At 40.2% G+C, this 27,928-nt stretch overlaps 1 protein-coding gene across 2 annotated transcripts in view; it reads left to right on the forward strand.

The window, feature by feature from the left end:
• The first annotated feature begins 10,416 nt into the window (after window positions 1-10,416).
• PHIP (pleckstrin homology domain interacting protein) overlaps window positions 10,417-27,928 on the forward strand; it is a 121,201-nt gene continuing 103,689 nt past the window's right edge. The window contains exons 1-6 of one of the 2 annotated variants that reach the window (XM_069851322.1): window positions 10,417-10,688; window positions 10,794-10,852; window positions 11,881-11,910; window positions 12,018-12,077; window positions 22,019-22,169; window positions 22,284-22,382. In XM_069851322.1, coding sequence (XP_069707423.1) covers window positions 10,643-10,688; window positions 10,794-10,852; window positions 11,881-11,910; window positions 12,018-12,077; window positions 22,019-22,169; window positions 22,284-22,382 — 445 coding nt within the window. In that variant the 5' untranslated portion in view covers window positions 10,417-10,642. The remainder of the gene's footprint in view (window positions 10,689-10,793; window positions 10,853-11,880; window positions 11,911-12,017; window positions 12,078-22,018; window positions 22,170-22,283; window positions 22,383-27,928) is intronic. The other variant, XM_069851321.1, reaches the window with a different exon arrangement.

Below are 27,928 nucleotides of genomic sequence, written 5' to 3' on the forward strand. Positions count from 1 at the left end.
TCCACAGGAGGGCTACAAAGATGATCAAAGTGCTAGTGCTCCTCCCATACGAGGACAGGCTGAGAGAGTTAGGGTTGTTCAGCGTGGAGAAGAGAAGCTCCGAGGAGACCTTATAGCAACCTTCCAGTATCTGAAAGGGGCTGCAGGAAAGCTGGAGAGGGACTGTTCATAAAGGCTTGTGGTGACAGGACTAGGGGCAATGGGTATGAACTGGAGAGGGGAAGATTTAGACTAGGCATGAGGAGGAAATTTCTCACCATGAGGGTGGTGAGGCACTGGCCCAGGTTGCCCAGGGAAGCTGTGGCTGCCCCATCCCTGGAGGTGTTCAGGGCCAGGCTGGAAGGGGCCTTGGGCAGCCTGGGCTGGTGGGAGGTGTCCCTGCCCATGGCAGGGGGGTTGGAACTCAATGATCTTTAAGGTGTCTTCCAGTCCAAACTATTCTATGATTCTGTAACATTCAGAAATGAGGAATACAGCAACAAGTACTCCTTACCGTCTGCCTGCTGGAAATATTTTCAAAATGTTTCTATCTATCAATATGCCTGTGGAGAGACCTACAATGTTAGGAACAGCCAGCAGTCAATGGACAGAGAAGTGCACACACCACACTCCTGGAGGGAGGAGGAAAATCCAAGGATGCTGGCTGCTGAAAAATTTATAATTGATTATCAGGGTTTGGAGCAGACGTGAACAACATATTTCAGAGTTACAGTATATCTGATTAAATCTTGGATGCATCCAGAGCAGTGGACCATAAATCAAAAGGTCAATTTCAGTTGAGGGGTTTTTAATTTTACTTGGATGTTAATTATTTAGTCTAAAGACCCACAGAAAGGGGATTTAGGACTTCTAATTTGAACTGGTTTTGTTAGGACTCGTAAAGGACTTCAAAAGGAAAGGACTTGGGGGGGGGGGGCAGAAAATAGAGCTGAGGTGCTTCTATGTTGTTAGAATTTAAAAAGTGCGTAGTGTTTTGGTTTTAAATGGGATTAGGTAGGTGGATACCTCTTCCTGAAAATTCTTTTTTAACAACATTGACTACTTCAAAAATAAGTTTTAATTAATAACTTAAACAGCACTGGGGCTGAGGACTGGGCATTAGAAACCAGCTGCCTGTGTTGTGAAAACTGCCAGCAAGTGCTATGCGGGATCTGAGGAAAAGGAACGTCCTGCTGGGGTTTGAGAATTTACCGTAATGTTTAACTCTCGGCAACCAGAAACATCGATACTGGAACTTGAGTGGGAACCTCTGTGATTTTAAGTAACTTACTCTGAACTCTGGCATAAATCAATTATTCTTTAACTTGGGATTTACCTGAAGGATGGAAAGCTGATATAACTTTTTTTTCAAGGGACCGTCCAATTATTTTATTTTCCCCAGTTTTTAGGTGGCTTTCCCTCTTGTTTGGGAGTTTGCTGTGGAACAAGTGACTTACCCCTGACTTCTACTGCTTCATCTGCTACTTTCTCATGTTCTCTGTGCATTCCTTGTTCATCCCTTAAAAAAAGCAAAAACCAAAACTCGAAAAACCTGAGAACTAGCTGCCTCTGCAGGAAATATTTTTTGGTAATTTATTAGGCTACTTGCTTTTCTGTTTTTACAAAACAAATGGTCTAGAATTCCCTGAAACTTACTATGTCTCAAAATTTAAGCCTTAATTGGAGACATAAAGATTAAATTCTGATGAAATTGTGAACACCAGGATCCCTGTGATCCTTTAAGTAACATTGAAAACAGTATGCTGACTAAACAGCTTTCCTGTGGGTAATTACTCTTGTAGGTCAATGGAGCACCCCCACACCCATTGTTTTTCTCGAAGCATCACAATTTTTATTAATTGTATTAGACTAAATGGGAGAAATGGTTTTCTATTTTTATTTCTCAGTTTGTGGGAATTTGATATTTTACTGTACTGCTCAGATCTAGAAGAAAGCAAAATGTGAAAACCTCAGTTTTCGTTTCTAATAAATGTCTAACAGAAAAAACTTGAACCATGGCCTAAGTGTTTCTTAAGAACAAAAATACCTTGCATGCAAACAAAAAAGAACCTTTGTATTTTTAGATAAGAATTTTGGAGGGTCCCATCTCCTCAAATGCTGACATGCAGGGTTGGCATTACCTACATTTTAAGTAAGTGATTCAAACTTTAGTTGTATTTAGGTGGAAAGGTCCTACACAATCATTTCTCCTGTAAAGCACTTTCAAACTTTATTATAAAGAGCCCAATACATGGACTAAATACATCTGGCTTTATAATAACCAGAATAACCAACTCCAGAAATAGAGCTATGTTAAAAGTGAATGCCTGTGTATTTCTCTAAATACTCAGTCTAGTCTGTAAGACATTGTGTTTCTTTACATTAGTTGATTGAGTTTTAGTGTTATTCAGTGCTTTACTTATAAAGGCCTGCCGAGAGGCAATTAGCAGTAGTCAGACTTGACACTGAAAGATCAAGTTCAATTCCTTTTTTGTTTGATCTTAGCCTGAGCTTTAATAAAACACACACATGCAGAATCTAGGAGGTGCTAATGCTCCAGAGCTTGCTGCGAGAAGCATTACCCATCAGTGGCGAGCTGATCCAAAGATGGGTGAGAATGTGTGGAGCAGTCTCACTATAAAATAATCTTTAGATACCCCCACTCAAAATGTCGGTGCTTAATTTTCCAACAGCAAAAGCTCCTGGGGTGTCTATTAAGTCTTCTGAGTGTGACCAAAGCTGCCTGTTCTGACTAGCTCAGGATCTATGGATCTTCTTGTTTCGCTTGTGCACCCCATTCAGGGAGCGTTTCCAGAGCATGCTTACCAAACTAGGTCTGAAATAAAGTGGTGGTTGTGCCTCTTATCCAACAACTTCATCGTTTTTACCCACTCAGGTGCACAGGGGCATCCAAACAGTTCAAATTCTTTCACAGGAAAAAGAGTATTTTGTACTTCAGAAAAGAAAGAGCTAGCTGCTGGGGTAGATATCCTTGAAAGAGGGTTCTTCTTGGCCTCCATTGAATAAGCTGCTTCTCTTTGTAAGGGAAAACCACAGATTAGTCGAGGCAGAGCGAGCACTGTCTTTTAATCTTGTGGTAGGTCCTCACCTGGGAAAAAGGAGGGCACATGTGCCATTCTCCACCTTTAACATTAGGTTAAAAACAAGGAAGCAAACAAAAAAACAGCATGGTGCATAGGCAAGGGTCGTTTGTTGTCTATCGTGCTTGCTGTCTCTGGTACTTTCAAAGTTGTAAAATCAAGAGACTTGATTCAGTGATTTAAAATCAGTGGTTACCTTAGACAATTTATATGGCAATTGTTACCCCACGCCTACTTGGCACACCAAAACTTTTCCACGGAAGTTTTATCTGGGCGAACTGCAGAAATGAAAAATAATCATTTCGAGGCACCAAGGAGATGCTGTAGAGGAATAGAAAATATTGAGAAATCTGGATCAGCAGCCCAGTATTTTTGCAGAAGACAGAAAGAGAAATGGAGATCAGAATCTCAGTGATGTGTATTTCATGGATGATTGACAAATCACATATGCTACACAAAGTAGGCACTGTCAGCCAAATGGTTCAATGCTAACAGCACTGAAATCTTTACTCTAAGTGCAAATATTGGTACTACTCGCACTACATCATTACTATTTTGGGGAAAGCATTTCAACAACATAGAAATACTTTGCAGCTCTAGATGAAATCAAACAATGCCAGGAGGAAACGCTCAGGAAAAACTAAGGTTTGTCTTAAAGCTAGCAGTACAGGAAGGCTGTGTTGGATCAGACTAACGATCCTTCTAATTATATCTGTGTACTGTCACTGGATGTTCTTACCTATAGAAGTGTCAGTTCTTCTAAAGATTGCTAAAACCCTTGCTTTAGTGATTTCTGAAGCAAAAGTAAAGCCAGGATGGGTATATTTTTGTGGCGGGGGAAAACCATAACTTTTAATTTGAAATCTTGCAACTATTTTGGTTCTTGAACTATGTCCTAGAGTTTACAGAAGATCCTGCTTTATTTTCTCTGAAGCGGAGAAATTTTGTAAGTCATACTTAAAAATTACCTCCTCCAAATATTTTATTCCATTTCCTTGGTCTTTAATTCTATGTGTACAATATATTTTTTTTCTTTTTCTCAACTACTTTCCTTATATATCTTTGAACTCTTATTTTTTTAGAGATTATCAAGGTGAAAGATTCAACGCATCATTCCAACAGATGATGTGTCATTGTTTTGTTTCACTGGCTTCATATTAGAGTTCTAGAAAAGAAATCACCATATTCTCAATGTTGAGTATGTAATAAACAGAATGATCTTTTAAAAGATTTACTACCAGCTATCGAATAGTACTTTTTTTTTTCTTATATTTGTTTAGGAGCCCATAATGAGCATGACTGACTCATATTATTTCTTCCAATAGATTATTTTCAATGAAACATCATGAAATTTTACCTACATTGTTCTATTATTCTTTTCTCTGGGTAGGTCTCTGTGATATTTCTAATGGCCTGCTCTGGTTTTGTCTAAATTGTACAATGAGTATCTGTAAACAGTGAAATATTTTCCTTCAGTCTTTCCTGTAATTATACATTAATGAGCATATGAGACTGTATCTCTGACAATATGACAGAACCTCTCTAGTTATTACAGGGATGTAAGTCTTTAATAGTTCACTGTATTAACTTTGGAGAAATTCTAAGTTTATACCAATGCTACTGATAACCAGGCCCATTCTTAAGAGTCAAGACAGTAACCCCTCATCTTTGGTTTTAAAAGCTGTACTTCTAACAGCCTGCTGCTGCCACTGAAAAAATCAAATCCAAACCCCTAATCACAAATGGCCCTCAGACTTGGTTAAACAGAAATCTAGATTTTTCATTTAAAGAAATGGAAACATAAATAGTCACTGAAGGACCCTATTAAGTCATGTCTTAATAAACTTTAGAATTTATCAATATAAATAAAATTTGTCATTTAAGTCTTAAAATACGTCTTCTTAGACGTCAATCATTTTGTTTAAAGAATCCTCTGTGCAACAAAAATTACCTTAGCATACTGGAATACCTTACTAGAAAGTATAGTAACAGCAAAAGTTTTCAGAAGTTTTCTAGAAGTAATAACATAAGAAAATATGTTATTTTATATATAAAATATATATAAAATAAGTAAACATTCTTTTTTTTTCCAGCTCCTGTATTAACTATGGAGTAGCTCTCCTCTAGCGTACACCCTGTATATTAATTATTTTAAAGCTCCACTTTAAAAAATCACCATAATCCTTAGAATTCTCAGAAAACTTTGGAGACATCAAATGGGCGTGAAACTGAACATGGCAAATGTCCAAGACTGTCTGTGAAGAACTGCCCAATAGCCAACAATTAAGTAAAGCAGTTCAATCATTTTCTCAAAATCCTCTGGATAATTAGAGAACGTATTCAGCATAGAAAGTTGTACTGTCAAACTGATCCAGTAACTTTAGTCAAGGGTCTTTTACAAAATACAGGAGCACAAATTAAATTGCTTTAAAACAAAACAAAAAAAAAGTGAAGAAAACCCCACCATAAAACAGTAGAATTCCTTTATTCATTGGAATTACATGGGTGTAATTCTTAGTTTCTTTTATAAGGGATGTTTTTGTATTCATAGATATAATAGTGAAACTGAAAGAATGTAATGGCTGGTGCAATTCATATTTATTTGGGTAACAACAGACTAAATAGGCTTTTAGGGTCATTGTATGAGTTTCAATCAGCCTCTCCCAGTCCTCAAAACATTAATGACATAAAGATCTTCTTTCAGAAGCTTGCTAGTAAATTCGTGGTTTATTATTTATTGTCACACAGAAATGAATTATGTCTTCCTAAACGACTTGATTTTGCTTTGCTCTTCTAGCTGCACATGAGGAGACAACCTACAAAAATGTTTGTCAAGAGGTTTATCTGTTTGTGTGCTTTATAAAATGCTAATTTGTCAATGGTGATGGTGGTTTGGGCGATGCAGGGATCTGATGCTACTCTACTTTTTACTGACAGGAAGAAGCAAAAGCAAAAGGTGAAATGGTGCGTTTTGGTTGCAGTGGGAAAACATCCACGTTCTGTGGTAACAAGTGCACTAAAAAAATGGAAATTAAGGTAAAGAATAGGCGCATACAGCTCACTGTTTAATACCTGATGGGGCAGAATACACAGCAGCTAAGCACTCTGTAGGGAACTTCATAGTTGAAAGTTCAGGTAGGTTACTGATTCTCGGTGCAGGAAGGATATATTCTATGTTCTTGACATGAAGCAAGAACAAGTGAGTATTTAAAAGAATTTTGATGTGAAGCTACTTAGTTAAATTTTACGTTATTGCTTAAAACTGTAGAAGGAATTTACGCTTAGCAGTGCAGTATTTTGGCACACTTGGTTCCTTCTGCAGATATTTAATATATACGATATTAGTAAAAAAAAGTTGGCTGGACTCCTAAGTACCATCACTCACTCCTTGCCCTTGTAAGATTAATGGTTGGTTTCAAGAGTGAGAACCAATAGCCACAAAAGGGCAAGCAGCTGGTGATGATAATTCTCATTTAAGGCAAAAAAACCCCAACACCCCGCCCCCCCACCCACCAACAAAACCTGCAGAAAGCTTAGTCAATGCTCTATGTTGCTCTCAATCGACCTCCCTGCTCCAACACTGCTCTTTCAAACATTTAACTATGTTGTTCAGCTTGACAATTTACAAACCCTAAATACTTTTCTTTGTCTGTAAAGAAAAGAGCAAATTTCACGAGAAACAGAAAGAAATTGCGTATCAAGAACTGCCACCATTAAGTTTCAAGTAAAGCACTTTCTGGTTGTGAGCTATTAAGCCTTTCTGATCACTGATATAAACAATTGTGGGGGGAAAAAATATCAGTAACCCCCCGCAAAAAAACTATCAAGATGCATAAAAATCAAGAAGAAACCAAACATACTACATACTTATCTGTTAAAAGTTACCAGTAATTCAAAAGAATTTTAACATATCTGTACTTTTATACTTACAGTGCTTAGGATGCTTTTGGGGGGAGTGGGGTAAAAAAGGAACAGAAAAAAATAAAGCCAAGGTAGTGTAAATAAAATAAACAAACACTTGGGATCAGTCCATAAGTTTTAAATATGAACTTTATTAACAGGAAAATCTAATAAACTTTATTCTTCCTTTTTTTTGTAAAATTATTTTAGTGAATGTAGGTGAATATTCATATTTGAAAATCACAAAATAAAATAACAGGACACAGCATTTGCAAAAAGAATATGTAAAGCTATCAGATATTAAAACAATCCAATTCCTAGATTGAAATAATCTTAGATTTTCTTTTAAACTGTAACAATTGCCATAGCTAAAAAAAAGGAAAATATTTCCATTATTACTACCTTTTTTTTAAAATGCAGATCTTTCAGGGTGGAAATATGCCCTAAAGATATTAAATCTCACCGACAAAGCAGAACTGATGTATTTTTACTGAAGGATCATGTAAGGTGACAAGATCACATGAAAGAAAAGGAATTATTTGAGAGCAAAATAATCAAGACAGTAAAAATTCAGAGATGAGGATATTTTTCTCCGCTTGTGTGTGTAACAAAAACATCCCCAATTTAACTGCAACAAGGAAAAAAACTTATAAAACATCTCTGAAAAATTAATGGAGTATTTATTACTGCCACAGGAATTCTTAAAATTCATTCTAACATGCATAACCAAACAACAATAATTCCACATTTTCTCTTGTGGACCGTGTGACTTCCACGTTAACCCATAAATAACTCAAAATCCCCCATCAGGTGTCATCTGAAAAAAGAAGTGGAACGCACATTTGTAAAAGCTGCTCATTAAACATTATTTGTAGTACTGCTGGGCTCAGGCTTAAGTCAGGGACTGGGATTCCATTTTGCTTGGTGCTTTACAAAAACTAAATAAAAGACACAATCCTTACTTTACTGTCAAAGCACCAAGAACATTTTTATTCTGTGGGCTGTATTTTAAACTGCATCAGGAAAAGTTAAGAGTTGGCACAAGAACAAGGAAGTTCAATATTTCAGGACAGTTTTTTTCTACTTTCAGACTCTTTCATCTGTTAAAATTTTTTCTTTCCTCTGTTATAGTTTTAGTGATGTCATACATAAGTGTAGTTTCTTTTATGTAAGCATCAAGGGAAATTAAAATGTTAATCGCATTATTCATGTAGCCCTTTGTTGTAAGAACCACCTATGAGAGATATTACAATACATATTTTACATTGCTAAGAAAAGACTCGAGTCGCTTTATTTTTAAAATCTTTATTAGATTGTAAGTATGACTTCATTGCCATTTCAATTATTTGACGCGTGGATTTAAAATGAAGCTGAAACACAGATTGGTTATTGTTACAAAAACTGGGAAAACACTCGTATATTTCTAAATATATAAAATGAGTGTAGGTACAGATAGTGAGCAAATCTAATATAAACAATTTAAATACTTGGAAAAAAAAAATCTGTACAAGAAAACACATTTACCCTGATAACCACATGCTGTATTTTTATGATTTTTAGGATGCTTAATTGCACAGCAAAATGCATGGCACCTAGGCATCTGCTACATCAATCTAGCTTTTATCACATTTTATACCATGACTTTATGGACATAAGGTGACATTTTCGCCCCCTTTGTCTCACCTTTCACGGTTCCATTTGTGCAATAAAGCAGAAAGCTTGCTTTAAGCTTTTTTTTTTTTTTTTTTTTTAAGAGCAAGCTGCTTTCTCCCCACGCCAAGCACAAAGCTCGAGCTCATCAACCGAGCTCGGGGGCCTGGGAGACACAGATCTAAAAATGCTCAGCTCAGCCTCCCCTCGCTGCGCGGAAAGATGGTTTAAATCGCATTTTTTTTTAAAGTTATCTAGGCGAGAGCCGCGTTACGCACCAAGATAATTCTTTGTCTAGGTGCTGTATCGTTTCGAAGGTAGTTTTGGTTGCTTCCCGAGTTAAGCTGGTTTATAATCGGGGTAAATCAACACTAAACCCTAGAGGTCGGGTTCCCCCGCTCTAACCTCGCCCCTCGCCGATTCCTCTGTCATTGTCCCCGCGAGGCCTCGGCTCGCCCCGGGAAAGCCGCGCGGCGAAGGAAGAGGAGTAACTACGCTCCTTTAACCCCCTTCCCAATCGGCTCCGGGTTTTGTCGATTTTCCTTTCTAAAGGCACTTCTCGGCGGCGCTTCGCCTTGTTCTCCGCTCCCTCTGGGCTCGGCGCTCGGGACGCTCGCTCGGCGGCGTTAAAGGGAGCGAAGCGTCGTCGAGACCCGACGATTGAATCGCCTTTCAGGAACCTTCGGCACGTTATCGATCGGCTCCTGAATTACCTCCAGCGCGGCCCTAGGTCGTGCAAAGGCATCGCCATCCCTGGCTCGGCCGCCGCCTCCTCCTCCTCCTCCTCCTCCGCTCCCGGGAGCCGCCGGCCCGCGCGGCTCGTCCGCTCGGCGGCAACGACAGTGAATGAGAGCAGAGAACAGGGAATAAAAAGAAGACAGCAATGAATAAAAAACAGAGAGCAGCGAATAAAAGCAGAGAGCGGCGAGTAAAATTGAATCAAATCGAAGAACAGCGAATACGATCACAGAGCGACCCGCACAGTCGTTGTTAGCGCCTCGGGTTCGTTTGTTTCTAAAGGGAGATTCGCCAACCGGGGGGCGCGGACCCAAAGGAGGCCAAAAAAAGGCGCCTTTTGGGTTGTTTGGGGTTTGTTGGCTCGGTTTGCTTGTATTGCCCCCCCAGTCTTCTCCCACGCTCCCAGCCCCGAGGCACGGCCCCAGCCCCGGGGTGCCAAAGGCTGAGGAACAGCGAGGCGTGACCCCAGGCGGGGATGGGCTCCCCCCGACTCAATCCCGGCCCCTCCCGGGGGTGGGGGGGGGCGCGTTTGAGGCTTCGCCCCCTTTTATCGCGTCCCTGCGACACCGAAACTCGACAACTTCCAGCGCCGCCGCCGCTCCGCCCCCCCCGCCGTATCCTTCCGCGTGCCGGCCCGCACCGAATAGAAGGGGGGGGGGTACAGAAAGCGCCCTTTTCAGCCGCCTTCCAGCCCGCCCACCGCTCCGACATCTTCTCCCTCTGCCCGCCCGAACCGTAATAAACACGTAGCGATCGCCCTCGCCCCCCTTTCCTCCCAGCGGCGGGGCGGGAGGCACCGGGGGAGGGGGGAGAAGGAGGCGCCGCGGAGGGAGGAAGGGGGGAGGAGGAGAAAAAAAGGAGGCAGGGCAGGGGAAAGAAAAAAAAAAAGGAAAGGAGGGCGGGAGAAAAGGGAGGGAGGGCAGGAAGCCCGCGCGCTGCGCCGCTCTCCCAGCTCCCCCGCATCGCCGGGGCCGGAGGGGGCGCGGGGGAGGGGCTGCGGGGCTGGGGAGGGGGCGAGGAGGAGGGGACTCTTTCTCCGCGCGGAGGGATCGCGTTCGCTGGCGGCGGCGGTGCCGCTGCTGCGAGTTGTTGTTTCCTCCCCTCCTCCTCCTCCTCCTCCTCCCGCTCCTCCTGCCGCTGCCCGCGGGTTGAATGGTGGAGCCGAGACCCTTCGTGCTGAACGAACAGTGACAGCTACCGGGCGGGCGGACGCGTTTCGCTGGGCCCCGACCCGGATTCCTCCCTCCTCCCTCCCTCCCCGGTTGTCCCTCGCCATGTCCGGGCCCGGCGGCGGGCGGCACACGGCGGAGCTGCGGGCGGGTGAGTGAGTGCGGAGCGGGGGGCGGCGGGGAGCGGGGCAGCCCGCGGGGAACGGGGCGGGCGAGCGCTCACCGCCCTCTCTCTCCCTCCTCTCTCCCCGCGCAGAGCTCTACTTCCTCATCGCCCGCTTCTTGGAGGACGGACCCTGCCAGCAGGCGGCTCAGGTAGGGGAGGGAGGGAAGGAGGGAGATGGATGGAAGGAAGGAAGGACGGAGGGAGGGATGACGCCGCCGGGCCCGGCGGGAGGAGGGCGACGCTCGCAGCCGCGTCCTCCTTCTCCCTGTTTTTCTTTTTTTTTTGTCAAAAACCGCTCCTCTCTCTTCCCCCTCCTTCCTATTTCCCCCTCCCCTCTCTTCCTCCTCCTTCCTATTTCCCCCTCCCCTCTCTTGTTCTCTCCCCTCTTATTCACCCCATCGCCTCGGTTAACCTCCCCTCCCCTCTTCTTCCCCCCTCTCCCCCACCACCCCTTCCCCTCTCCCCCTGTCCCCAACTTCACCCTCTCTTCTCCCCTCTCTCTCCCTCGTCTCCTCCATCTCCCCGTCCCCTCTCCCTCGTCTCCTTCATCTCCCCGTCCCCTCTCCCTCGCCTCCTCCATCTCCCCTTCCCCTCTCCCTCGTCTCCTCCATCTCCCCTTCTCTCCCTCGTCTCCTCCATCTCCCCTTCTCTCTCTCGTCTCCTCCATCTCCCCTTCTCTCTCTCGTCTCCTCCATCTCCCCTTCTCTCTCTCGTCTCCTCCATCTCCCCTTCTCTCTCTCGTCTCCTCCATCTCCCCTTCTCTCCCTCGTCTCCTCCATCTCCCCTTCTCTCCCTCGTCTCCTCCATCTCCCCTTCTCTCCCTCGTCTCCTCCATCTCCCCTTCTCTCCCTCGTCTCCTCCATCTCCCCTTCTCTCCCTCGTCTCCTCCATCTCCCCTTCTCTCCCTCGTCTCCTCCATCTCCCCTTCTCTCCCTCGTCTCCTCCATCTCCCCTTCTCTCCCTCGTCTCCTCCATCTCCCCTTCTCTCCCTCGTCTCCTCCATCTCCCCTCTCCCTCGTCTCCTCCATCTCCCCTCTCCCTCGTCTCCTCCATCTCTTTTGCCCTCTCTCTCGTCTCCTCTATCTCTTTTGCCCTCTCTCTCTCATCTCCCTCCATCTCTCCCCTCTCCCCTTGCCCTCTCCCGTGTCCCCCCTCTCCCCTTTTGTTGTCGCTGCAGGTCCTGATCCGCGAGGTGGCCGAGAAGGAGGTAAGAGGCGCGGCGCCCCCTGCCCTCGCCGCCGCTCGGCCCGGTCCCATTGGGGCTGGGGGCTGGCGGGGCCGCTCACGGGCTGCTCTCCCTTCCGTCCCTTTCAGCTGCTGCCCAAGCGCACGGACTGGACGGGCAAGGAGCATCCCCGCAGCTACGAGAACCTGGTAAGCGGGAGGCGTCGGTTTTTTTTTCCCCCACGTCTCTTTGAGCGGCCCAAGGAAAAAAATTGAATTTCCCGCAAAAAGAAAAAGAAGAAAAGAAAACAACCCTCAAAACAAACAAACAAACAAAAAAATAAACCCCAAACCAAGAAAAAACAAATCCAGGAACTTGTCTGGAGGGGGATCAAACAGGCGACCCCAGAGCGACCCCCCTGAGGCGGCGCGCGCTCCGTTGGCGCGGGGAGGGGGGGGGGCGCGCGCCATGGCCGCGCGGGGCGGGGCGGGGGGGGGGGGGGGGCGCTCGCGGCCGCCCGCGCGCACAATGGCGGCGGGAGGGGAGGGAGGGGGTGGGTGTTGGTGGGGGCGCATCCCGGGCCGCCCGCTGGGCTCGGGGGGCAGGGAAGGAGGAAAAAGGGAGGGGGGGGGGGGGCTTGTCTCGGTTCGCCGCCCGCCGCGCCGTGCCTGTGCCTCCGGCAGCTGCTCGCATCCGAAAGTGCGCGTTTTGCTGGGTTCCGCCTTTTTATTTAGCCTCCCAGTGCGCGCTTTTCCTCCCGGTGATTAAAAAATAAGGTCTTCCCTGCGCAGGCTTAGTCTTTGCTCCAAGAGAAGGGCACGGATGTGTTTTCTCCTCTTCTTTTTATTTCAGTAGTTGGGCGAACAGCAATTAAGATGTGTCTGTTAGCAACTTGTTGCTGGCATTGTTTTCATTACAGGTGCACCCTTGTATAATTCAGCCTCTGAGTTTTTGAATAGGATTTTTGTGGAAAACTGTGCCCTGTTTGTAGCGTTCGTCAAAGCAGGAGTTCTCTTCAGGCTTTTTGGTTGGTTATAGTCCTTCTGAACTCCACTATTTCTGAGATTCAGATATGTGGAGAACTTCTGAGCTCTCGCAAAAGGAGGCAGAACAGTTGCCCTCTGTGATACGTCCAGTAAAGACTGTTGGTATCCACAACACTATATGTATGCATTTTACAAATATATATATGTTATATAAATGTATTTTATATATATATATTTGGTATTTTTTATGTATATATGTTAGTTATATTAGAAATATTGCAGCATGAGTGATAGGTATTTATCATAGTTAGAACAGGCCTGCTTGCTGCATTGGTTTCCTCTAGGGCAAGAAGTGGATTGGCCCAGGCATTTTAATGCATGTGGTGTGGAAGTATCGGTAGCAGTTGACTTGATGAAAACACATTTATACCTGTCAAAAATCTTTCAGTTTTTCTGAAATCAAAGATCATAAAGACATTCAGCTGGGAGTTTCAAAGTGCTTGTACTTTTGCAAGATATATTATGCTACTCTTATTTATTTATTCATTTAAATATGTGCATATTTGTAAGTCTGCAAAGCCCTGTTTCACACAACGGTCAGAAGTTGCTTGGTAGAACTTACAGTGACTCTTCCTGTTCTCTAAATTATAAAGAATTGGAAATGCAGTCTTAGTGCAGAATGGATGTGAAGAAAAAGTGAGGAAAAAGACATTTTAAAGGTTGAAGTAAGAAGGCTTGATGAGAAATAAGTTTGTTTACACCCTTCTTTACAAGAAACGGCTATTTGCCGGAAAACATATGAATTTAGTCAGAATAGATACAAAATGATGTAATAAGTACTTCCTCAAAATTTGGACTTGATCCTGAGTGCATGTATTTGGAAATGTGATGCTCACTGAGTCCTTTCTTTGTTTCTAATCTTCCTAAAAAAGTTTCCTTCAACTTCCTAATAAATGTTGGTATGTCCTCATTTTACCTTTTCCCTACCTAGATGTTGGGAGGGGACAGAAAAGAAATTAGTTACTTTGTTCTTGGTTCTTCTTTCCATCCTACCTGCCTACTCTTGCTTCAGTTGTCAAAGATGTGTGAACTTTGTGTTAGTTTGTATTACATTTTAGACTCCTGAAAGTTGAAGTGGAAGCCTGTGTATTTGCAGGCTGAAAGTTACATTTCATATTCAAGTAGTGTTTTTTTTCAGGACGCCTCGTTCCATTAAACAAAACCTCGTTTATCTCAAACCAAAAAATCCTTAGTTTTTGAGACAGAGGCAGATGATGAGCTAAATTTTGGTTTTTACATTATTTTTTTTCATAGAAAAAAACCCACCCAGCTTTATGATGCTGACTCTTCTTTCTGAAGAAGGCATGTTCTGTCATGTTTTGGTACCAATTCTCAGACTTGAATGCCTTCTGCTTTCACTACACTTCATAGAAGGGGCTGAAGGGAGAAAAGCTAAGAAATAAATATCCCAGTAAATATAGTGTTAGATGTCTGACTTGTACTCTAGGAGGGAGTAAAGGCTTTGTGTAACAGGGGATAGAATTTAATTTCAGGCTTCTGTTTTGTTGTGTGCAAAATCATGCCTTTTATTGTAAATCTGTTCAGGTGGGTATCTTTTCAAGGTCATTCCAGGAATATCATCATCTCATGTTTTGGAAGCATTTAGTTAGAAAGCTAACTCTAAGAAGAATTTCTGTTGTTAGACTGAAATTCACAGGCTTAGGTATTTTATTTCTGTAACTTAATTTGTGCGAATAATGTTAAATCTGATGCAATTTTAATCTAGTAAATTACTTTCATTTTTCTGCTTGGTCAGTGAGAGTAAATGTTTGATTTTCTTACAAGCTAACACCATGCTGTGTGGGCTTGTAATGCTCCTGGAAAACACATGAGTTCAGAAGTGCCATTATAGTATGTTTTATAGTCTTAAGTGATTTTTCTTTAGTTCAAAAATTCCTATATTATACTTTCTTGCAGTCGCCATTTGTGGTATAAACTGCTTGAATCTTGCTTTAATTGTGTAGTCCCTTATTTTGGAGTGCCAGTCTTGTTAATATAGTGTCAGTATTAAGATTTCTATTTGTGCAATAACCAAAGACTTTCTAAGAGTCAAGACCCTGGTAGGCTGCTTCCAACCCACATGTACCAAGTATGGTGGGACTCTTCAGTAACGGAGGTCAGGATGTTTTGTATTCTCTTGCATTAGCTGTGAAAACTTATTAATTGTAAGCCAGCTATTTTTGTCTTGTTTAAGGCAGCCTTGTAAATTGTTTATAGATTGTGGTTAAAGATGCTGTTTCAGTGTTTTGTAGTTAGGCTTTAAAACACATTTGTTAGGGCCTTGACACATGAACAAGCTACGGTGCATCATTTGACTCCAGGGTAATTGTTTTTTCATGTTGCAGTTTCACCATGGGTGTAGCTGCTCTAATTGTGTGCTGTGGATGAAAGCTTTGCATTTCTGCTGCAGCCTTTGTGTAGGCACGAGTGCTCATCCAAATGTGCCATCAGTCGGACAAGGGATCTGAACTGTCTGAGGAATGAACAGCACGAAAGTCATTTTCACATGGTCCAGCTCTCCTTTTGTGTGCAGAAACAGAAGTCCTACCACCACCACCATGAGTGGAGCGCATGTGGGAGACTTGGGGAACATGGTGGGGTTGCTCCATTTGGGAGCAAAGTGGCCTTAAGCTCAAGAAGCCGGTTGTTTTAAGATTTACTATAATAACTCAGAGCTATGGTAAAGAGTAATTGGGTGGGGTTTGTTTGTAGTTTTGGTTTGTGTGTGTGTTGTTGTGTGTGGATTTTTTGGGTCTTTTAGAGAACAAGCATTGTAGTGTGTATGGGCAGAACCATTGTGTTAACTTTCTTTTTATTATCTAAAATATTCACATAAGTGTTATCTTCTTGGTTGAATTAGAATTCTATTCACCGTGGTGGTTGAGGAAGGTGAAGGCAGGAAATTCGCATCAAATAGGAAGATGGTCCAGCAGGCTTAGAAACACTATGCCTTGCTGTTCTCAGGAGCTGTTTACTATTTTGCCAATGTTCTTCCTCCCTTTCCCCTGCACCTACTTACAATTATTAAATGGGATTTAAAGTGAAAATGGCACAACTGTATTTTTAGTCCATTCTACTGTTCTTTCTTTTTGGTTAGGCAAAAGTATGTGAAGTTAAGAGTATCTGTGGCACTGGGACACCAAGTGCATTGACGCTATGTCTCATTGTTAGCCTAATACCTTACTTAGTAAAAGCCTTTCAGGCAACACTGTGGTTACTGTTTAATAATTCTGTTTCTTAATAAGTAACCAGATAATAAGTGGTTTGTTTCTTTAGGAAATCTTGTGCTGTAAAGATGTTTAAAGAAATGGGGAGCAAAAATAAAACTTGGATTGAATTGGAGAGCTGTGTCATCTAGTTTTTGTTATTAGTAGGTACTTGGGGGAAGGTGTATACAGTGTTTTGGAAGGTGGTCTGAAAGACTGAGCACTGGAGGCAAGAAACCTGTGAAATGATTGTGAACCTTAGCAGTGGTTTTGGTCTCATTTTCAGTGCTTGTGTTGAACACGTGGCTTAAATGATTTCCTTTTAGTTCTAAAAGAGAAGTATTTATATTCTGTGGATTATTCCTGTAGCTGGGAATTGAGGTGGTGTTAGAGCCTCTCTGTTCAAGCGATTGTATTTTGATGAGGAGGAAGTCTTGCTCGTTGTGGGAAGTACCACATGTTTGTTTGTTCCATAGATAATCAAGAGGACTGGCTAAGTCAACTGTTTTTGTGCTAGTTCTTTCAAACTGACACTAAGAAACACTGATGGCAGATGGGCTAAAATTTCTAATGTGTACGTCTTATTAAAAACAAAACCAGCAGAAACCCGAAGAAAACCTCTTCAAAACATTATGAATGAGTTTGAGATAGGCAAATAGGTACAGGTAGTGTCAGTAATAGATTTAGTTGAACATCTTACTCCGTAAGGCTGAAAATGCTACTACTGTTCATACTTTCTCATGTGGTAAGTAGGAAGCTTGCAGAAGTGTGTTTATACTATGTTTTGAGTTTTTATCTGCTCTAGCCTCACACCTATTAAAAGCATTATGTGGTTGAAAAACTAATGTTCTTGGGATAGCTCATTTGGTATAGGTTTGTTTCATTAGAGAAAGAATAATCTCATGTTAAAATAATGAGCATCCCTGTAGGAAGTAGTGGCTAAATATCCATACACGTCTAGCTCAAGTATAACTATAAAGTACATGAGAAATAAAAATGCTTTGGGAAAAGTAGTTAATTCTCTAATTCTCCCCTTCCTGTTTACTGTCGCACCACTCCTGCAAAAAAAGGAATGTTTCAGAGAAAAGTAATTGTACTACTTTGCAATTCACAATCTTAAAATGATAAGGCAGTGGCTGGTGGTATGGGGTACACAATTAGATTGATGGTCTGATATAGGACAACAATTACTGTAATTAAATCTGAAGCTTGTTTTGGGTAATATGTTACACAGCAGAATAGTTAAAGCTGGGATAGCTGCTGATATTAGTGATATTGAGCTCTCGCATCTTGAAATATAGGTAGCTTGGATTTTGTTGTTAAATGTTCTTATGTGGAAATGTGTTTTTCTGAAAGATATTTCCAGTCAAACTTGTAGTTAAGCTTGGTAACTGTTAGAATGGGGTGAGGGAGGGGATAAAAATCATCCAGATTTTGGAGAACATTTCTGTATGCACAGTGCTTAGAGCAGAAATGGGTCGTATTTCACTTGATGTCTGAAACACTGGCAGCAAATAGCTGCATTATATATTGCAAATTTAACTGAAGAGTCCTGGTCAAATCATGATTCTGTTGATGCATTCGTTGTGATTCTGATGTTGAATTATTCTGCAGAGTCATGCAGAATGGAAATAGAAGCACTTATGTCTGTTTCAAAGGTAATAAAGATTTGAATGTTAGTCCAGATAGCTGTGTTGCTGCATTTTGTGTATTCCCATGCTGTTTGTTTGGAATAAGTGAAGTTAGGGGTAGTAGGTAAAGGGTGAAGTTGAGCATAATGCTGCCTCTTGTTTTCTGTAAAATATTTGTGCTTAAGATCTGAAAAATTGTACTTGCTAACAGAGTTTTATTACAGTGATGTTTAAGAGATGTTACGAACTGGTCTTATGTGAAAAATCAGTTCAAACAAAAGGAGTTTAATATTATACTTATAAAAGCATGCCTCCTGTGCATTTCTGTTGGAAGTAGAGAGCAGAACTGGATATTGTAGAAAGCCTAATAGGAGGGGGAAAGAAACCAGATAGACTTTCAGCTAGATGGGACTGGCAGAGAAAAATAACTGCCTATATACTGGTTGACATCACGGTTTTGGCATGAAATTTTTGTTTGTATAGTCCAGTTTTCACTTTTCATTTAGAGCTGTATGAGTTTTAAATTGTTGGTACATCTGCTATTTTTTCCCTTTTGCTTTTACTTTCTCGCCTTGGAATCAGAGATTGATATCAAGATGAATTTACATCATTCTATTGAGCTGTCATGAGCTTTCTTGTTTCTGACAAAGCTTGTGAGGTGTCCTTTGAAAAAATAATTTTATTTACATTTGAATCAGATTTAAGTGAAAAAAAAAAAAAGACTTTTGCGAGTTGTGGGGTTTTTTTGTTGCTTGTTTTAGGAGGAGGATGCAGCGATGGTATAGGTACATTTGGTGTTGGTTATAGCATTTTTGGTGGCTTTTTTTTTTTTACAGTTTGTCAGTGAAAGAATCATCTCCTGGCAGGCTGCAGCTTAGAACAATCTAAACAATTTTAGCTTTTAAGCCACTCTTTGTTGTTTAATGTATTAAACTTGTCCTTTCTTGAGGTGTTGGTGCCACATTGTGGTTCTCTTTTTCAGCAGTTGGATGTTTTTTGTTTGGTTGGTTTTTTGTTTTCTTTTTCAAGTTGGATGAATTGGGACTAAGATGAGTTTCTGTTACACTTTTTTTTTCCATTTATGACTTCTACTGTTATGCTTGTGCTAATTAATACATTCAGATTGGCACTAGAACAGGTTTTTAGAGAGGTGGTCAATCCCCTAAGCCTGTCAGTGTTTAAGAGGCATTTGGAGAATAACGTGCTTGAACCTTTGGTCAGCCCTGGAGTGGTCAGGCAGATGGACTAGATGGTAGCTGTAGGTACTTTGCAATTGAAATAGTCTATTAACATTGTTAAAATATTTATATTATATGTATTAATATTGTTAAAAGAAAATACTTCACCTGGAGAAAACTTACTTAATAGCTTGCTTTTAATAAATTATTTAAGTTCCACCATTTACTCCTTTATAGAAAGAGAAAAAGGGAAAGAAATAAGACCAAATAAAACCCGTAATGAAATAAGAATTTTCCCCTAGCAGATTTTATAGTGAAACGAAGCTTTCATTTTATTTTTACATTTCTTGTGTGTGCTTTAGTCACACAGGAAAATAAGAGCCAAATCTGACTGTATGGTTCATGAAATAGTTTTATAAACCTTCTGTAACTGAGAAAATTTTAGATGGCCAGTGTCACTTTTTTTTTTGAGGCTACAGCTCACTTAGTATTGTTGAATCCGTTTGTTAACGAGCTGGTTACAAATGTCGCTTACTTGTGAACAATGATTATTCAGACATGCTGTGCTGAAATATCACAGAAGTACTTCTTAACTTGGCATAAATAGCTATTTTCACGCAAATGGACTTAAATGAGGAGAGACTATGGTGTGGGTGTAATGTATATATTAAGATCTGTAATAGGTATAGTCAAGAGTAATACAAATAGATCCCCCTTTTCATAACATTTGCTTTAAAAACTGTGAGGAATTAAGCCTACCTATTTTCTGCTAACCAAAAAAAAAAAGAACACATGGCTTATGACAAATCATGAGAAGTATGACTCAAGATGTCAGCTGGCTGTAGTTTCGGAATGCGCCAAAGCAGATTTGCTTCATTTACCTTAGATTTTGTGCATTTGTGAGGATGTGTAAAACTGAAAACTGAAGGATCTTGAAAAGGAAAACATGACAGCTGTATGGATTATGTAGTTCTAGGTTTTGTGGTTGAACTAAAAAAAAAAAAAAAAAATCACTTAATCTTTGCAGAATCTGAACTTTTCTCGTGTTGTATCTGGTTTCAGATAGAATTATGCAAAGGGCAATTTTTGTTAAGCTTTTGTGCTCGTTTTTGTAGGAGCAACGGAGAATTAAAAGCTAAGGAAATGGATCGATGGTTGGTAGCAGAAACAGTAAATAGCTTTGTCACTAATTATGGCTATTCTTATATTTTAGGGCTCTCAAGCATGTATTTTGACCGTGATTCCTCCTTTAAGAATTGAATTCAGTAGGCTGTTTTTTTGCCACTTTTCTAACAGGATGCCTGTCTGAAATTTAGTAATTTTAAATTAAATGATCTGCTTGTATAATCATTAACTTTAGAAAAAAATAAAATGATTTCTAAACTTTTTTTAAAGAGAAAAAAGGAAAATTTTTCTTTTAACACGTATGAATTTTGTAAGTAATTTAACTTGTAGGCAGTCAGATTCAGACAGCTTGCAGGGCCTTCTACAAATGTAATGTAATTCACAGAAGGAAAGCCTTGCTTTCCTGGAAACAGCTAAACAACTGCCCATCAATGGGAAGCAGTGAGTGAATTCCTTATTTTGCTTTGCTTGCTACGCAGCTTTTACTTTACCTGTTAATCTGTCTTTACCCACAAATTTCCTCTCTTTTATTCTTATGATTTTCAACTCCATCCTGCTGCGGGGGATTGAGTGAATGGCTGTGTGCAACTGAGCTGCTGGCCAGAGTTAAACTGTGACAGGAGCAAAATAGAAAACTTGTCCTTCTTCACCAGCAGGTTGTGTTGTTGGTGGCAGTTACTGGTGTAAGCAAGGCTTTTCCAGAGCCTCGGTTTCAGCCATCAGCATTCTTTATGTTAACAAACTGCTAGACTATGTGAAGTGATTACAGTCTGTCGGCAAGACATGAGCACATTTGATGAAGAATGAGGTATATTCCTGTTAATTGGGTGTAATACAGAAGCATCAGTCTGCATTAAATGCCAGTCATGGGCTTATCTAGCTGCAGAATAGCAAAACATCACAAGCTTTTACTGCAGTACTTTTTTTCTTTTTCTGCAAAGTAAAACTGTGAAGATATATTTCAGGCTGTGTGAAGGATAAAACTACTACTATACACCAAACGCTGTATAAGGGTTTCCATTCTCCCTTGTTATTTAATCATTTTAAATTTTCTTTGTTAGAATACTCTAGGCTGACACTAGCTCATACATTTTAAAAATGCTGTTTCTTAACCGAAAGCTTTTTGTTGATAGGATTTTATTGTTGTCGTATATATTGAAACTTTGTTTTTTCCTTGTTATGTAAGATGATCTTCTCATCTAGAATGGTAGCACTTCAGAATAATGTACTGCTTTTGACTGGGCAGTCAGCACTGGTTCAGCATAGTTATAATCAGTTGATGATCTGTTGTTGATAACAGGAACTTGCTTTGGTACTCTGCAGTTGAAAACTATATGAAAACTGGTCATGTTTGTAGCCTAATGGAGTACCACATGTGCCAGTTTTAACGTTGAGCTACTTAAGCCAGCATTTTTATGTAAAAGTATTAGAAGTAAAATGAAGTAGAAGTAGAAGTGGCGTTTCAACAGGTTCTTCTGACTTAGATGAGCTGACATGGGGTGTTTTTGCGTCGTCTTCTACAAAGCTGTTATTTATGTGGTAGATGTGGATCTTGTAAGGATTCTGTAAATGTTGCTGTCCTTACAGTCTTTGTCTCACATTTGTTTTACAGTAACTTAGATTGACCAGACCACTATTTAAATATAATATTGAATGTATACTTTACATTTTTCACTGTGATTATAATGGAGCTTATTAGTCTATGACAAACTTTGCTTTAAAGTCAGAAAGTAGTAAATACCAACAGTTTTCTGTACAAAGTGGCTTGTGATGAATAGAAGAATTAAATAAGACCAGCTGGAATGAATTCTTGTACTTAAAGGTCATTATTTGTTTTTGTCTTTAATATACTGGGAATTTCTTATGCGTTTGTGTAACAGTCTGGAAGAAAAACATTAACACAGTTATTCTTCCAAAATATTATGTTCTTTATCAAATGTTTTGTTTGCTTTTTCATATAATAGGTGAAATATTACAGACACTTGGCACCTGATCACTTGCTTCAAATATGCCATCGACTTGGACCACTTCTAGAGCAAGAAATTCCCCAAAGTGTCCCTGGGGTGCAGACGTTATTAGGAGCTGGCAGACAGTCTTTGCTCCGTACAAACAAAAGTATGAAATTTTTCTGAGAAATTTGAGAATTCTTGATATTTCATGCCTTTTCTGCATTTTTGCATGAAAAGAAACGCTTGCCTACGTTTATTTTGTGTAACTGTTTCAAAATAGGTTGCAAACATGTTGTATGGAAGGGATCTGCTCTTGCTGCACTACATTGTGGGAGACCTCCAGAGTCCCCAGTAAATTACGGCAGTCCACCTAGTATAGGTAAGTCAATTTTATTATGGCATTGCTGTTGTAATTCCTAACTCCCAGCATGAGTGATTATTGTGATGATGAGAGCTAAGTACTAGTTCTGTTTATATTTGTCCTTTTTGGTGTCATATACCTTACATTTAGTATTATTTTTATTAAGGTGTTGTGTTGTCATATTTACCAGTTTGTACGTGAGGAAAGAATGGGTATTGTAAATTCTAGTTCTGATCTGAAGCTTATTTTGTCTTTGAAGTATGAAACATAATAAAATCTATGTCAGCAGTGAATATATGCAAAGAAAAAAACTTTTTCTGAAAGATGTAATAAAGCTGTCAGTAGATTGGTAATTAGTGCTATGTAATAACGTAATGCCAGGACAGCATAGCCTGCACCTATTGTTGGAGAGAATAAGTCATGTAGGCTGGTGATGGCTGTCTTTGGGAAGATTTGAGTGTTACGTGCAAGTTATTCTTTCTGTTCTCTGGCCCATGCAGTACTTTTGGAGCTGTGTTTTAGTTTGCTATGTTATATCGTGAAGCATGCAGGTGCTGTCATCCTTTGCTTGCTTTCTTTTTTCCTTGTTTTAGTTATTTTATGCTCTCACATGGTCACTAAAACATGCTCATTAGCTTTCAACCTTTTAACAACAAGTTACATGTTTTTTTAATTGCTAGAAGTATCAAGATGTGTGATGTTTTAGGAGATCCTTGAAGGAGCATCCCTCTTTTCTTTTGACATGGATAGGAAATCATGTAAAATCACTTGTTTTTTAATTTTTCTGTGCTGATCTCCAGGGAAGGGAGAGTGGTTAAGGCCAAATGACATGTGTGTACTGTACCAAAACGTTAGTGGTTTATGCAAATAAGTAGTTGCAGATAGATGTGCATACAGCGCTGCATGAGGGTGGGCAGAGAATACCCAGTCGATTGGCTCCTGATCGAGTGCAGCTGCTGCTAAGACAAGGGCAAAATAAGAGAAGACTGAGGATATATTGGAGAAGTGAATGTGTAACAATCTACAAAGATATAGCCAAGTGCTCTTCAGAACAGGATCATTTTTAATGAGGTAACTTGCCATTACAATTTTTCAGTCTTTAAACACCTTTTGAAGGCTCTTGGTAGCCTGTAAGTTTTCTGTGAGCTACATTTGGGCTAGATGTTATTATTTCTGATGTCGAAGAAACTCAAAATCAAATCATAAAATGCGTACCATTACACATTACCTGGAGAATTATAGTTTTGTCTTAACAGCTGAAGCAGAAATATGCTGCAGATGAGAAGCTCCTAGGCTAAGCACAGCTAATTACGGCTTGATCAAATGGCAAAGTATTTGATGTACTAGTAGCTTTTTCATTTTAAAGCATAATTTGCATTCTTGCCATAATATTGTGGAATTCAGGGTGAGAGCAGTTTCTCTGCGTGTTTAGAGCTAAGTTTTCATAGTTTCCTCAGCCAGTATGTGTATTCTTCAGAAGTGGTTCACTTAAACCCTCATGTAGCACCTGCACCTTCAATGTGGTTTTGTTTAGAGCTGCTATTTTGGTATTCATGTAGTGAGTTGTTTCTATGTTGTGCTCTAGATGTGGGGGAGAAAATGCATGTTGCGAGTTGAATAAAGATTGTAAATTTGGAAAATCTTAGACTAGGTTATCAGGTATTTTCAGCAAAGTGACTGGAAGAGTAAGCTTTCTAATAGTGAAGGTTTTTTGGTTTTTTTTTTTTTTTTTTACTGGTTTCCTTACCTTTTCCTTTACTTGGGAATACATTTTAAAATGTGTTGTAGAAGTTGGATTGGAAGAGGACTGTTTTGCATTGCGCTGTAGCTTGATCCATGGTATATAGTTTTTAAGAGGAGAAAGACCATTGTATGAAATGCATGGCAGCTGGAGTTCAAAGAAAGTTGTAGAGTTGCCATGGCAGTGAAATGAAATGTTAAGAAAAATAACTTTCAGACTCTCTTTAGGGAAGAACAAGTGAGGCTTTATAAATAAATGTTATTTTTATTGAACCTTTTGCAGAGCACTGAATATTTGCAAAATTGCAGTTATTTCAACATATCACTTTTGTCATGATCAATAGCTAGTTTCCTTTTCCAAACATTGAGATAAGTGTTGGTAACTCAGTATTTTCAAATGTGAAGTGTATTTGCATTTTTTGGATGTCTGTTTCAGAGCTGTGTGTTAAACCATTTGGTTTTGATTTATCCTATTCTAGTGTGACCCTCTCGACAAAATCATGAACTGGAATAGCTTTAAAGTAAGGGATGGTAGATTTAGACTGGATATAAGGAGGATTTTTTTTGTGATGAGGGTGGTGAAACACTGGAACAGGTTGGATGGGGCTCTGAGCAACCTGGTCTAGTTGGTGTCCCTGCTCATTGCAGAGGGCGTAGACTAGGTGGCCTATAAAGGTCTCTTTCAACTCAAAGCATTCTGTGATGTTATTCTATGGCACTTCTTTTATAAATTGAACTAGAAAATTTAGTACTGTTTCATTAAATAACTTCTCGGTTTTCCCCTGGGAAAGGCTGTATTTTATGTATTTACCCAGAAAAAAAAATTTGGAACCTATTGTTCTTCAGGCTGTATGTATTTCAGGTGGAGAACCCACTAATGCCTGAGGAGCAGAAACGATGGTGAAGTCTTTTTATCTAGTGCAGGAAAACCTAATTTTCATTTCACTGCAGAGGACAAAATATTCATTTGTTTCCTACCCAATGCAGTTATAATGCTGATGGATTAAATTTTTGTGTACGCTATACCAGCTGCCTTGAAGGTAACTTTTATACAATTAAAATACAGCTATACAAGTATGGACTCCTCCAGAAAACTACAGAATACATTTAGAATATAATAAAGAGAAACAAAGTTGGAATACAGAACAGCCTTTGTCCAGTTTCTATCAGTTATGCAACATGTAAAAAGTTGAAGTGCATAATTAAGAGCAAAAAGAGCTATGTCATATCTTTATCTTTGTTTGGGTAAAGGTCCCGTTTCTGCTTGGATGCAGAAATAGAAAAAGAACTCTTTTTCAGTAGTTTTCAGAATCTGCTGAAAAGGCACAGAACCAAAACATAAAGCTTGGAGAGCTTTAGCTCTTGAGGAAGGAAGCTGGTCGCTCAGGTGCAAAGACCCGAATGAGATTGGCTGTTCTTCACAGACAGCAATGAGTGTTTGTCCTGACCAATGAATATGTCTTTCAAAAATAGTATTTCATGGTTTTGCTGCATAGTCCACCTCAAGAAAAGTTTGGGGTCATTTTGCACTTTTTTCACGATTTCTTTATTAAATCCTGCTGCTGTGAGGTTCTGAAAGTAGTGTATGTAGAATGTTTATATTTTCAGAAATGCTCCAATGAGGAGTTGGTGTACTTTTAACTTCATGAAATGCTCAGAAACAATTCCTGGCTTGATCAAATTGCTAACTTAACCCTTCATTTGGTAGGCAATCATCTACAAGCCAGGAGACTTGGAGTGCTGCATGAAGTTCAGGAGTTGAACAGAAAAATGTTAGGATGGTAGAAGCTGCCAGTTCAACCTGCTTTTTTTGCTCTTAAACATCTTTATGGACGAGGGGAAAGAAAACCCAGGCACCCAAAAGTGGGCAGTTGATTCTTTTAGTTTTACAAGCTTAGAGAGTGAAAGGAGTCATCTAGCAGTCTTTTTTATTATTTTTCACAATTCTGAACGCCTTGGTATCCATTAGAAGTGTGTCTGGCCTCTCAAGTTAGGAAACTTGATTCAATATGGGTTAAAGTTGCTAGTAAAGTGTATTCAGGTGTCCTTCAAAGTTTCTTCTGAATCTGGTTCTGTTTTTATGCGAATAGAAGGGGAATGAAGGTGGATTCTGTTCTTTGGAACAGAATTTCCGTTAGTTAAATACAACTCCGGAAAGGAAGCAAATTGAAGATAAGCCATAATAATGTTTGTGTGTGCTTTTAAAAAATGTAACTTAAAGCCAATTTAGTTTTGTACCAAGTGTATCACTGACTAGTGGATAAGGCAGATTACTACTCCCCATATTTAAGGCCTATTTCACGTTCCAGGATAAAAGCATGTAAATAAGGTGACGGAGTTGATTACTTTGATAATTAAAGTAAGAAAGCCAAAGGAATGAGAGGGGAAACAGCACAGCTGATACTGCTGTATTTTTCAGTCCCCCAGATTTATCTTCCTTTTACAGATATCTCTTTTCCTGTGAGCTGCTTCTTCTGCTTGGAGACATTTTAAAACTTTGAAGGCCTTAAGTTGATGCCTCTTGCGTGTCTTTTGAGTGGGAGAAAATCTGCTCTTTTGTAAGTTCCACTGAGAACTCCCACCGCTTTACTTTCATCAGCCTTATGTTTTTGTTTGATTTTTAAATTGTTCTGAGAGAAACCAAACAAGATGATCTTGACTCTGAGATGTGTGGTTTTCAGGGTAAGGTTGTTCCCAGCAATGAGTTGTAACAGTAGGAGTAGGATTTAAGAAAAAAAAGAAGTTCCATTTTACTAATTTGTTTTAAGTGCCCAACTCTGCATTTAGATTCCCAAGTGGCCCTTCAGTCTTTGAAGCTGGTCATGTTGTGTGAAGACAAGCCCAGTTATCTAAAAACTAGAAGCCAATTCATTTTTTTTTAACCAATTGTAAATGATGATAGCAACTGAAATGATAAAAATTATGGCAAAATGTTTTTGTAGATGTTCAAAACTTAACCAAATATGCAGCTTGCTCAGGCATTGGTTTCTAAAGTTAGCTTCATTATTAAATATGAACAATTCTGATTATTGAACCCAAAATGTCACTTGGAAGTAAGTGATGGATTGTGATCCTGTGTTGCACAACAACTGTGTAGTAACTTCTGCTTTTTCTGTTTCTTCTTTTTATTTATTTATTTTAAAATTAGGATCTTATATGTGAGTAGTAGACAGGCACCTAAAACTAAGTTAATATCAATTTCCTTAGTTGACCAGGCATTGGGTGTCCACTTCACGGTGCCCTTCCATCAAGGACCAGGTCATCTCTTTTCTGTTGCATTTTTCCTTCCAAACCTTCTGCTCTTCATGTTGATTGACTTGCTGTAAGGCCCAGCCAGTGCTTTCTAACCCTTCCTGGGATAAAATCTCACCCTCCTTCCCTCCCTTATTATGTCTGGTTTGTGGCTCCCACTGCAGCTATTTAGCTGCTTATCGCTCTTCCTGTGATTAACACCTTTGTTCATACTGACTCATTTGTGTGAGGCCAAGCAAAATTTAAGCAAAGACTGACAACTGCTAATATGGCTACAACGAGAGAGATTAGACTTGCTGTCATGAGGGTTTCTAAATTTTTTTTTTCCAAATGCAGTTAAAACTAAACTATATTAGAGACCATATAAGGCCTGACAAGTGTATTTGCTAGCCATGTGTAACAATTGTTGTAAATCCAAAGGCCTATAATTAGTACAAAGGCATTATTATTAACAGTTGGTAGCCTTTCTTACCTTGGCTTGCACCAGAAAAATCAATTTTATTGTTCGGCCACAGGAATTTATTTTTGAGACACAGCTATTTTAACTTTTACCTGTACTGTGGAAGGGGGGA

Source organism: Phaenicophaeus curvirostris, chromosome 2 (genome assembly GCF_032191515.1).
Source record: "Phaenicophaeus curvirostris isolate KB17595 chromosome 2, BPBGC_Pcur_1.0, whole genome shotgun sequence".
NCBI lineage: Eukaryota > Metazoa > Chordata > Aves > Cuculiformes > Cuculidae > Phaenicophaeus > Phaenicophaeus curvirostris.